The sequence below is a fragment of the Aptenodytes patagonicus genome, chromosome 6, assembly GCF_965638725.1.
Source record: "Aptenodytes patagonicus chromosome 6, bAptPat1.pri.cur, whole genome shotgun sequence".
Classification (NCBI taxonomy): domain Eukaryota; kingdom Metazoa; phylum Chordata; class Aves; order Sphenisciformes; family Spheniscidae; genus Aptenodytes; species Aptenodytes patagonicus.
This window is the reverse complement of record NC_134954.1, coordinates 53,842,579-53,855,199: the sequence shown is the minus strand read 5'-3', so window position 1 is coordinate 53,855,199 and position 12,621 is coordinate 53,842,579. Positions and strand designations below refer to the sequence as shown.

General features: G+C 40.3%; 2 protein-coding genes across 6 annotated transcripts in view; one reads left to right on the top strand and one right to left on the bottom strand.

The window, feature by feature from the left end:
• ABCB11 (ATP binding cassette subfamily B member 11) overlaps positions 1-1,083 on the bottom strand; it is a 53,047-nt gene extending 51,964 nt beyond the window's left edge. For both annotated transcript variants that reach the window (XM_076342674.1, XM_076342672.1), the window contains exon 1: positions 988-1,083. The gene's annotated coding sequence lies outside the window, so the exon portion shown is untranslated. The remainder of the gene's footprint in view (positions 1-987) is intronic.
• The window catches only part of LOC143162387 (dehydrogenase/reductase SDR family member 9-like), a 29,516-nt gene extending 16,895 nt beyond the window's left edge, over positions 1-12,621 (top strand). The window contains exons 2-7 of one of the 4 annotated variants that reach the window (XM_076342679.1): positions 5,035-5,122; positions 6,013-6,133; positions 7,781-8,128; positions 9,773-10,031; positions 11,087-11,250; positions 12,125-12,621. In XM_076342679.1, coding sequence (XP_076198794.1) covers positions 7,810-8,128; positions 9,773-10,031; positions 11,087-11,250; positions 12,125-12,351 — 969 coding nt within the window. In that variant the 5' untranslated portion in view covers positions 5,035-5,122; positions 6,013-6,133; positions 7,781-7,809 and the 3' untranslated portion in view covers positions 12,352-12,621. Of the gene's footprint in view, positions 1-5,034; positions 5,123-6,012; positions 6,134-7,780; positions 8,129-9,772; positions 10,032-11,086; positions 11,251-12,116 lie in introns of all 4 variants that reach the window. The other 3 variants (XM_076342682.1, XM_076342681.1, XM_076342680.1) reach the window with 3 other exon arrangements.

Sequence of the window (12,621 nt, the reverse complement as noted above, 5' to 3'; positions counted from 1 at the left end):
AGACTTGAATAAGGATTCTAATTATAAACACTTGCTAGAGCTAAACTTTCTGGAATGATGTCACTTTTCCAATAAAATTGTGACTGTCCCACATTTTTGAAAGGAAACACATTTTTCCTATATTTTATAAAGCTCAATACATCAAATACTATCCACATACTGTGGATATGATGGCCAGCAGGCATCATTCATTAGCTGACTTGACTTAAACAGATGAGTATAGCAGATTAGCATGCTGTATTAGAATATTAAAATAAACTTCCTCAGGGTCTGAATGTTTAACTGTGGATCACTTACAACATCTTAAAAAATACTGTTGCTGATGTCTGCATTAAAAATTACTTAGATAATAGAAATAAGGGATAATAGAAGGCATTAGATCATCCCATCTACCCCTGTGTGTGCAAAATACAAACTAGGAGCAGAGAATACCTCAGTAACTGCACTGAAGTAAAATAGCATTTTACTCTAGCCAATTAAGGTATGGCTGCTGGATTTCTGATAAAAATCTTTAAGGAACTCAAAATCCAGATTTAAACAAGTAATACTTGGAAAATGCTAACGAAGGAACATATCCTATAGAATGAAGTAACATTAGGACCTGATCCAAAGCCCTTTGAAATCTTTTTCAAATCACGTCTTTATTCAGATCAGATCTTTATTGAACATAAAGGGGGGGGGGGGGGGGGAAACAATGAAAATTGGCCCTGAAAGCACTATCCTTCATTGTTCTTTAAAACTAGGTTCCTCAGATATTAACGATAACATACATGCAGAAAGATATTTTGCTTCAAAATAGAACTTGAATGTCTTGTTCTTCAAACAGTCCCATTCAAAAAAAACCCAAACAAAACAAAACACTAACTGTGCAAAGGAAATTTAGCATTTAGCTTAAGTTGTTCCAAAGAAAAAATACAGGTACCTTTCAGTTCAGGAAGTTTCATCAGTTAACTCTGAAACATTAAACATGATAGATTTGTTACTCACCCGTGGCTGTGAAAAATCATGTATCATAGAACAAATTGCAAGGATCCTGTTCAATTAGTCAGTGAAGCACCCAACCATTTCCCGTCATGTTTTCATTATTCTAACCCATTTGTCAGAATGGAATCTTTAAATTGGGCATTGGCTGTTTGCACCTGGGTCAATAACCATGCGGTCACAATGGTTACAGTTCATTGACATCTAATGGAGGGTTTAAATTTGACTAATGTAATCTCACAACATAAAGTCAAGGCACTTGGAAAGCAATTATACACGAGGAGACCGGACGGTTCTCTGGAAAAAAAAGCCTCACAGTGAATGTACAGGAAGAGATTATTATAGCATTATTTTATCAGCATTAGTATAGAATTACTGTATTAGCCATGTAATAATTCAGTGTACACTACTGTCCCTGCAGTAAATAGCAACATCAGCTGAATAATATGAAAATTGGTTCAGAGATTAAGCTAAATTCAGATTAAATGCTTGCTCAGAAGCTTTGTTTTCTGACCCATAGCTTGTCCCTCTCCCCATGGCTTCTAATATTTTACCATTCTTCCTTTAAAAGGAAGATTGTACAACCTGGAAGCTCTTGAGTAGTAGTGAATTCTCGCTGGAAATGAGCCCTCCATGGATTTTTCAATAAAGGACATTGGCGAGGACAATGCTATGACCTCAGCCAATGTCACCACAGAGTTCAGAGGGAAATGGCAAACATGGTTTAATTCCCCTCTGAAATCAGTTCTCACTACAGAGAGCCCTGACTGATAGGACAAGATAGAAAGGCAGTGCCTTAATCTTAGTGACTGTCAGCTCTCCTCAAGTCTTCCGTGCTCTCAAATTTTCCATGATAAAGCCTCATGCACAAAAGTGCATCATGATTAAATGTAGCTACGATTACATAGCTGGTTAGCTACGATTAAATGTAGCTAACCAGAACTCCATCTTCCTTGTTTAGCATCATTACTGTGTTCACAGTGACAGCATAACCAAACACAAACCTGGTGTCTTCTCCCATTTTCTTAGCAAAAAGAAGTCTACATCTATACTAACGTACACAGCATAGCTTTGAGAATAACACTATCTGAGATAATGTCACAGTGCTAATCATCTTGTCCACCACATCATAGAGCCAGAGGAAAAAAAATAGTTACTTGCAGTGCAGGGCACAGGAGTGGAAAGGCTGGAAGAAAAATTATATGGTGGAGCAGAACTCTGCTTTGCTCCATTCTGCCCTGACAGCTTCTTCAGGAGCAACATGGCCAAAGGTCATGCAATGCCTTTGCTTTTCAAGGTACTCAAGCAGAGCTCACACTTAGCATGCAAGGAAGTCCAGCATCTCCAGACAAGGCTTGGCTTGCCAGATTACTTCAGTCTTTTAACTTAAAGACTTTGCTCACCTAAGCATTTGAAAAATGCGCGCAGAGCCTGTTTCACACTGCTAATGAAGTAGATTAAGGCAGTGATGAATTGGAGCTGAGACCACAGACTACCCCAACCTTTTTGAAGGGCTCTGCTCCCTTCTAAATCTCCTCTCTCTTAACTCATCCTTACAAAAAATCCTGAAGATTAATAAATTCTGACCTGACTTTATGACATGGGCCATAAAAATGAATCTATGCTGAAAAATCATCTGTCTGTGTAGAGCAAAGTGGAGAACGTAACGGACTCAGTTTTGGTCCCACTCTCACAGTCACCTTCCCCTTTTACAGCTGTTGGTGGAAAAACTAGCCAAATCTGCTCCATCTCCTCAAGCCCTCTTGTACTTTGTTTCCTTCTGATATCCTGGAAAGGGAAAACTCAGTTTCTCTTGCTAGAGTCAGCCCTTTAGTGAATGAAGAATTAGCCACTGAACTAAAACAATAGAGAGCAGGACTTCAGTAAATTGAGGAGACTGAGGACAGATGCTCCCATCCCTGAATTCTCGTAGGGGACACATGCAAAAGCTCTGAATTTTGGTAGGTTATAGGTAGTATTTAGTTCATGAAAGATGAGCAATACTGTCAGGACAATTCCCCTCAGTTGTGGTCTGAGTTGAAGGGAAACATTTTGCTTACAGCTCATGTCATTTTAATACCTCTTTGCACAGGAAGAAAAAGATCACAATTCATTGAGCCAAATGCAGTAAAAAACCTGCTTCTTCCCTCAGTTTGAGTAGCTGTTTGTTCCAGCATATTACCACTCCAAATGAAGTCATCCTTTCTTCTCTGTTTTTTTTCCAACAGTTCATAAGAGCAAGTGAATAAAAATTAATCTTAGTTATTCCCAGGCAGATAATTTCTCAGTAAGAAATGAAAGTCCATGTGCTCTTTTGGCACAGGACTCCTCAGCTCTAAGCTGTAGTATATAACCTATTGATCTTTATTCCAGTATTGACAACAGCTAGTAGCAGCAATCAAATAAAATGCTTCCAAAGCTTCCTAAAGAGAGCCAGAAATTTAGCACTGAGCACTCACAGCTATGGAGGAGTGGGTGGCCAAGGTTTTCCACCAGGTGAATAGACTCAGTCTGCCACTGCAGGCTGAGACTACAGATGACCAGCTTGTTTCTGTGTTCTGCACTAAAGTCTGTATGCAATTACAGCAGTCTGGACTCTTGCCTGACAGAAGGCATTGAGCAGACAGCTCTTATGCTTCATTAATTTATTTTTTAACCATTCATAGCCAAATTTATTTCTGTAGCTAGCATACAGTGGTTCTGGGGCCAAGAAGCCACTTGAGTATAATCCCCATCTTAATTGTGCCACTTACGGTGATAGCACCTCAGAGTGTCAGAAGTATAAGGAGATCTCAATACTGTAGTTCATTTCTGATTCTGCATGATGCTTTGTCTTCCTGTCCTCTGATCCTTTGAAAAACAAAGGAAAACACTTTGTTCGCTTCTTTATTTCTCTCGGGTTTTGAAAGTATTTTTTGTTATTTTGCTCTACATGCTATCATAATTTTTTCACCTAAGTAGTATGAAGGTGAAAGTAAAGTGAACTCTAAATAAAAGCAAGTTACAGCTCTCTTTTGGTACCCTGATTTAAGGTAAGGGACATTTGAAATAAAGTAGATACAGTTTGCAGCTTGAATTATTAGGCAGATGACTTCCACATCTGTTCTTGGAGTGTCACTTGTTAAATACCATTTATGAAATTAATCTAAAAAAAAATTATCATCACAGTTATAAAGGTATCTAGAGGACAAAACCAACAAAATTGGGCTGGAAGAGAACAAGCTCTTCTGCGGGACTCTGATCAGGGCAGAGACTGGAGGAGTAGGAAGCTGCAGGAAAGGTCAGTACACACACACAGAGTGGTCAGGTTGGCAAGTACCCACATGCTGTGTCTTCATTCTTTTCTTGGCACCACAGCAGTTATACAAACATGACTTAGTATTCACTTTGTACAAAGCAAAGTGTATTTTACACTGAGCTTATTGATTTGTGATTTATGCTATTAAAAATGGAATTATGTCAATCCCATGAGGTGCCTATGTACATTATTTCCTTCAACACAGCATGGCTTTTGAAAAAGTTACTGTTCTTTCCAAAGATCTTCAGCAAGTGTTCTACACGGAAACCTCTTTTTTGCACCTAAGAGCAAGACTTCCTCTTTTGATGGCTAGGTTTTATCATTTTTGCTGCAAGCAAAAAGCTGTTCGTTGATAAGAAGTCAATTTCCTTTTTTTTTGCAATCAAACTACATTTCTTCATACTGAAATGGGGAAGAGCAGATACTTTCCTTACAGTGAAATAAGGAAAGTACTTCTGGGCACAATGGGGATGTTTCTGTGACTTTCTCTTGTTATGGAAAGTAAAAAGTCCAAGTCAGTGATTGTTGGGAGTGGATATCTCCAGGTGGGAGGCTAGCACAAAGAAAGAAACAAACATTTCTTCTCCCATGGTCTAAATCATGATCAGAGACACTAAGTCATGGTATATTTATTTCTTGGTCACAAAAATATGTTATACTGAAACTGCAAAATACCATCTGGAGTGGATCCAACAGGGAGGCTGGGAGGTAGGCAGCAAGGGACTTACCTCTAGTTACTTGCCTTGTTTCTGTAGTTGGCCTCTCACCATCTGCTCTTGGAAAGTACCAGAAGCAGGACATGGACTTGCTTATCCCATTGATCCTACCCAAGTCTGGCAGCCGGTAAGGATTTTTTCTCCACTCCAAACATTTGTGCAAATAAAAATAGCAAAGATAGCAACAACACTTCTAAAAAAAAAAAACAACTCCCCCCCCCGCCCCCCATAGATTTTAAATGCAAACTGTAACTTTTATATCAAAATTAAGTGACTCAATGTGTTAAAATAAAAAAATTCTTTCAAAAAGACATCTCTGAGAGTGCCTGCCACAACCTCTGGGCAACCGGCCCCTCGGTCACCTCGCCTGTTCCTGTCAGAAGGTGGCATGTCCACGTGAGCCTGCCTGTGCCCTGCACCTCCGCTTCCCCAACCACTCTCGAGTGCTGCCACTCAAACGCCTTTGGGGCTTCTGACTGAGTGCCTCTTATCACTCTCCCTCCTGGAAACTAGAGAAAAATACATTTTTTTCTTGATGAGCCCTTTGTTTTTTTTCTTTTTTGGTTTGTGGCCCCTATAAAAAATTGGAGGTAGATGTTTACACTGCAAAGCCGGGCCACTGTGGGCAGGCGCTGGACCTGTCAGTCTCCCTGGCAGGCTGGAGTTGGAAACACAACCTGTACAAAGCACTCTAACTGAAAACCTTGTAATTTCAGCACTTTATTAATTTGATATAAAGTCCCACCAACCCATTGATTAAAGGTCACAGGGACCAGAAGTTAACCCTGATCGTCCAAGTCCCATGTTTGTAGACGTGCCTGTTGCCATGGCAAAAACAGGCCTAGGTGAGCCTTTTCCCTCAGTCTAGCTAAATTGGCTTTTAGTTTTATTTATTGACCAGATTACAGATCAGGCCAAAACTCTGTTTTATTTATGCTAATTTACTAGTTATACTTTATATCTACTTTATAGTTGAAGTAGGGTGTGATGAAACAGTTCTGTCTCCTTCTTCTCTAGAGGGGCTCTTCTCAAGCCTTCTCCACCCCTGGGCCCCCGGTTTGCTGCCGTGGCCGGACCCTGCACAGGCTTTAGCACGCATGAGGTGCAGCTATCCAACATGGCTGAGGTCCGGGGGCAGGTAGGTGTGGGAGGGCAGGAGGGGCAGGGAAACAGTGCCTCTGTGCCAAGGCAGGCAGGTCTCCACACAGCCTCCAGGAGCAAACCTGGCCCTGGCTCTGATGTGTAACAGCTAGGGACTGCCCGGACTGTTATTCAGCTGCAGGTGAAGGAAGGCTCCGAAGGAATATGGCAACTCCAAGCAGAGCAAGGGATATTATAAAGACAATGGTAATTTTAATAAGGGTCGCAGGAGAAGGAAAGCCAGCCGCTGTGCTGAGTCTGCTATGCATGTGTACATATGCTGAGAGAAAAATTTCCTTGTCTTAACAAAGGAACCATGAAATACTAGAGGGGGAGGGCAGTTACTTAATCACTTCTTCATACTTTCTTCACTACTGATGCTGCAGAGGAAATTAAGCAACAAAAACTAGCATCTCTGCATTGCAGCTTTAGGAACACCCTGGGTAACTTCCAGCCAGTACAAGAAGCTGCAGTTCACCAGCATACATATTTATGTAAACAAGCACCATGAGCAGCCACGGGGCTTGCAGTAAAAATGGAGATATACTGAACCTCCTGTGTCAGAGCAGAAAGCAGTTCTACGTGCAGAAAATGAAAGCAACGTTCCTGTTCCTATTATGATGCTTAAAAACGTCAGGTGTTTGCAATTTCCTTTTAAATTAAGTTTTGCCAGAGGAGAATTTGGCCATAGTAAATGCAACTTCATTGCATCTTGCCCTGCAGAGATGGATTATCTGTAAGCAATCTCTAAAAAGATCTGTACCCCTTTACGTCTCTTTAGCATTATTTCTTTAGTCAATTGCATTAGGCATCTCCTGTTTTCCGGGCCATGAGTGTTCATGAAGAAGTATAACTGAATTGTTTTCTCCAAGCAGAATTTCATCCATCATCAACAGTTACTTATAAGTTCACTATTAAGTCAATTGGGGTATAATCCTAGATATGCAGGCTTTTCCCAAACATATTTTGCAGTATTGATGTTGTCACACTGCCTGAGCTTCACTCTGGCAGGTGAAGTGCTCCAACCCGCACCCTACTTCCTATGCTCGGGGACCACATGCACACTCCCACAGCCTAGCTGGTGGGAATTTGTTTCTTGAGAGGCAAAGTGTCAGTACTTACTACCCTCTTTCTTGAGAGTCTGGCACTGACAACCAAAGGTTTTAGTAAAATAAAGTAATTTTTCCTGGCTAGCATTGCTTAAGTATCCACAGTAACAAGAAAGGTTCTGGGTCCTGCTGATCTTGCTTGACCTTTTGTTGCCAGCTGGCCCCAGTCTTACTCTTTAATTTTCTATGAACTGACACTAAGTTTAGACATTTCTGTTGGTTTCCATGCAAATATTTCATTTTTGCTGCTCTTTTCTAGTCAATGTTTCTCCCAGATATGTTCAATGGCAGCTTACTGACCTGGCAGCAGTAACCTAATACGCATTATTCTTTGTAACCTTATTACAATATATCTCCAGTTCTCATTTCTGCTCAAGGAAGGACTTTTTTTGTTTGTTTTAGCACAAGGCGGCCACTGTTCTGAATTGTGCCTGCTTCTCTGAATAGTTGCAGTTAGCCAACTCAAGAAAAAAAGAAAAAATACCAAGCAACGAACAATCCCTTAAAAACTAGCAGATTTTTTTTTTTTATTTCAGGAGAACGTGTCCAGAAGACTTCAGTAAAAATGCTTTTCTACATATTACTCTTTCTTGGCATCGTCTCTCTGTGGTGGCATTGGAGGGCAAGAGACAGGACGAAGGTTACAAATCTCGCCGGAAAATATATATTCATCACAGGATGTGACACAGGATTTGGAAATATGGCAGCAAAGGTTTTTGATAAAAAGGGATTCCGTGTTTTTGCCAGCTGTCTGACTGAAACAGGAGCCAAAGAGCTAAAAGCTGTGACCTCGAAGCAGCTTCAGACAGTGCTGCTAGATGTGAGAGATTCAGACAGTGTTAAGAAAGTGGCTGCAAGGGTCAAAGCTGAAGTTCAGTCAGAAGGTGAGTGCCAGGATATCTGTCTTAAAAAAAAAAGCAATAGAGTTTCCCTGAAAATACCATGCTACGTTCACAGCTTATTTTAATTGACATTTGACAAGTGTGTGTGGATGTCTTGTCACCTTCCAGAAACATGAAAGAAGATCTCACTAGAGGGATGTTTTATACATCTAGTTAGTGGTAGGTAAATATTTGGGAATATGCTCAAAAAGTCAGGCTTATCGATACATCATTGTCAGAAGAGGAATCCAGTTCCTGGAACCTTTGTTGGGACTGTTTGCACTCACATGCATATCTGGGTCATGGCACGAGTGCTCAGCACTTCCCATGCTGTGTTACCCGGCTAGGGAACAAATAAAATAAATTCTGCTTAATAAGCTTAGAGAGCTTTTATTTTAAAAATTGAAGACATGTAATAAATGACTTTTAAGTAAACACTCATTCTAGCAAAAGCAAAAATTACATATGAACTCTATTGAATAAATCTGAATATAACTATTTTGGAATATTGCTTGCAGACCATCTGAAAAATAGAAAAATCCCATATCTCTGACCCAACAAGTTGTGCAAGACAAGATACTGCTGCCGTTACTGGTGCTGATTGATTTCAGTGGGAGTGGTACTATAGTAGAGTTTACAAAGGCCCAAGACCCTATGGGCTGGATTCTGCTAACTTTGAGTCTTAAATCTGGTCTATTATGATGTGCCATAGTACCAATTATACTTAATGCTGAATTCCAATCTCCATTTGACCTTTCATCGCTTCATAAAATTGCTTATAACTTGCCAAATTGCTTTTATTTGAAACTGTGCTTGATTTCAGGCCAAAAGTGATTTTTTCCGCAAGAGAAACTGTAAGTAAGGTCAGACCAGCAAAAGTATTCATTCATACAACTCTAACAGCTGATACAAGAGAAGAACTGGTTTTACATCTTTTTATTTTCCCCTCCCACTTCTGAGGGCTCAGAAATCTTTTTCAGATCAGTCTAGTGTTTTTTCCCTGCCTCCACCTCATTTTTTGGAGCTGGCTGTTCATTTAAAAAAAATCCTTCCCATTTCCAGCTGGGGCATGTCAGTCAATGTGAGGCATAAGTTCTCTGCTACTACAAAAATGTCAGTGGGGGAAATAGAATAGTGAAAGCCTTCTGTGTCACAGAGTTCCCATCTTGTTTTCAAACCTTTGAGAAGGATTTTTTAAAAATTTTTTGTTATCAAGAGTTGTTCTTTATTGTCCTGGCACCTCACCCATCTCAGAACCAGGGCACACTTACCTGTGTCTCAGGACACTCTACTTGTACCAAGGACCAGGTCTATTTCTCACACATTTCCTGTCACCCAATATAGTTGCTCTTTGCCATAACTGGCCTTCCTCTACTGCCCCTTCTCCCACAAAAAGCCACCACCACCCTCAGCCCAAAATGCTGTGGCAGGGGGAGGACTACGCAAAAGGTGATGGCAAGCATGGTGATAACACCTGGACGCTGAGAATAAAGCTGAATACTGCAGGACATTCTCAAGCAATTCCTCCAAATCTTCATTGCCTTCTTGGTCCCTCACTGATTTTTTGTGAAGTTTCACCCAGTTCAATTAATCTGACACATTATGTGAAAATTTGCTTCCTGTCTTTCTTCTTTTTTTTCCCTACAGGTCTCTGGGGACTTGTCAATAATGCTGGGATTATGGGGCCATCAGCTCCTACAGACTGGTTGGATATTGAGCACTTCAGAGAACCAATTGAAGTTAATTTAATTGGACTCATAAATGTTACAATAAATATGCTTCCCTTGATAAAAAAAGCAAAGGGAAGGATAGTAAATGTATCCAGTGTTGGAGGTCGCCTAGCATTCAGTGGTGGAGGCTATTTTCCTTCAAAGTTTGGGGTAGAAGGATTTAATGACAGCTTAAGGTACAACACTCACTATGAGGAAAGACTACTCTTTTTTTTCCTAAGGCTTATATACTAACTAAAAACTGGCACATGCAGAATAGGAGCTGATTTACAATCCTGGCACTTGGTATAAAACTGAAAAACATTAGACACTTTGGACTAATTCTTCTTAAAAGTTATTTTGCTCAACACAGATTATGCCACTTTTGAAATGGTACAAAGCCTGTCAGGCACACAAGCTGTCCTCAAGTATTACAGCGTAGTTGGTAATCTCATAGATTCACAACTAACTTACCTTAGTGTGCACAGAGGCCTTATTGCAGAGGAAGCTCCACTCAAGGGAACTGAGATGTCTTTGCAATATGAACCTAATTCTCCTAATTGAAAAGTGCACCTAGAAACTTCCAGCAGCTGCCCATCCAGAAAAAATACATACCATGAGTTATTGCATGATAGTAACTTTTGTCTAAGCTTTGTTCTCTAAAGCGTCTTCTCTTAATTATACTGATCATTAGAGAGATCTAGAGAACATAGCAAACTAATCCTGGGGACGACCATGGCTGCTTCTTGTAGCACAGACAGGGAGTGATTTGTATGCCTAAACATATAGTGCCATTTTAGATATCGGGACACTCACACAGAGCTGACAGATAGGAGATGGGGCCAGAAGGAGCTGTACCAATCATCTGGAGCATCAGCCAGAGGTCGAGAGGGATTCCCTGAGATATGTAAAATGGCTCTACATACTTGCATTTAGGCAGCCAGCCATTCTTACAGGCAAGTCAGGTAACTAATGAGCTACTGCAAGGTGAACTAGGATGTGAAATACACTATGCCAGCTACTGCACAGTCACTGCCCATGCATGTTCTCACTTGGTGAAGCAGGTAATACAGTTCGTCCCTCTTTCATTTAGGGATAACAAGCTGAAAGTTCACAACCATGAACAAACCTCACAGTATTTGTGTGCTGGTGTGCCATGTAAAGACAGAAATAAAAGTGTTACTACAGAAAAAAATCCCACAGTATTAATAATAATGCCTAATGCGATTAAATCATTGGGCTGTCTTTGCAGGAGAGATATGAAAGCTTTTGGAGTTAAGGTTTGTTGCATTCAACCTGGACTGTTCAAAACAGCATTATCCAACCCAGAAAAGATTATGAAAGAGAAGGAGGTTATTTGGAATAATCTTCCACCTGATATTAAAAAGCAATATGGAGAGGAGTATTTTCAGAAAGGTGAGGCAATTTCCAGACATTTGTGTCAAAAGCAGCAATGCATTTCTTGCTGACAAAGCCTTGCAAAGTAGCATTATATCTTCTAATCATTCTGACTTTTTGGAAAGACTGTGATGTGAAAAGTTACTCTTAAATGCATTTGCATCACAATACGACTGTCCGCACAAAAGACTTGTTCTGGGAAGCTTTATTCAAATCTCAGTTAAAGATTAATTATTCATGTTGGCATGAAGCCTTTGAGCAAACTCCCAAACAGAAAAACTTTTATCTGATGATGTAATCAATGTGCTCGATGTGTTTTTCTGTCATTACTGTTTATTTATTTAGTAATCAAATAGGGATCAATTCCCCTTGCTTCTGCTAGCCCCAGGGGCGATGAAGCCATTCAGGACCTGTCTGACAGACACTTGCTAAGCCTGCTTGAACAGGGGCTGCTTGTCTTTTGATCCTTGGACTTTCTTGTCCCCCAGATTTCTTTTTTACAATTGTGTTTCACAACTTTCCACAAAGCTATTTCCTTACTGTAAGAGACTCATTTACAACTACAGCATTTCTGTTTCCCCTTGCCTCTTATATAGTTATGTTTATTCTGAGCTACTGTCAATGCTGATTGCTTGTCCTCAGACCATGCAGGCCCAGTTTTGCAATAACTGTTCCACAATTAAGGGTAACTAGACTGTTCTTGGGGTCAACTATATCACACGGTCATTATGGATGGGGACTTGGTCCTCAGAAACTGCTACCAATTCTTGTGTAGGGAGAAACGAGAAATACCAATTCCTTAGTGAAATTGCACAGTTCAGTGGCGGGGGAAGAGTTAAAAGTCACCTTGCCTGGCTGTCACTAAACGATCTTCTTTTTTTGAGCTTTACAGATGCAGCAAAGAAACAAAAGCTGTCCAAGATCTGTCTTAACAAGGACATTTCACCAGTTGTTCAGTGCATGGAGCATGCCCTAACAAGCCTCCATCCACGTGCCCATTATGTTGTTGGGCAGGATGCTAAGTTGTTTTGGAATCTCCTCTCAAGAATGCCAGCAGTTATACAAGACTTCCTACTGCTGTGGAACAGAGTAGAGCTTGCAGTTTCCCATGCAAAGTAAATATTTGCCAATATATCCCCCATCACGGACAAGGCTGATTCTATAAGATCTGTCCTTTATATCGGCATGATACAAACTATGCATGAAATACACATACATTCCCTATAAATGTAAGAAATATATCAATTTCTCCAATATCTGCTACTATTAAAAAAAAAAATTACATTGTTTTATTTTCCTTTAAGGTGGTCAGTTGGAGAACCTTTGAAGGCTCCAGTTTTCACAAAGATCGATAAGACAAAAGTATCCCAGGAAAATAGGGAATGTGGC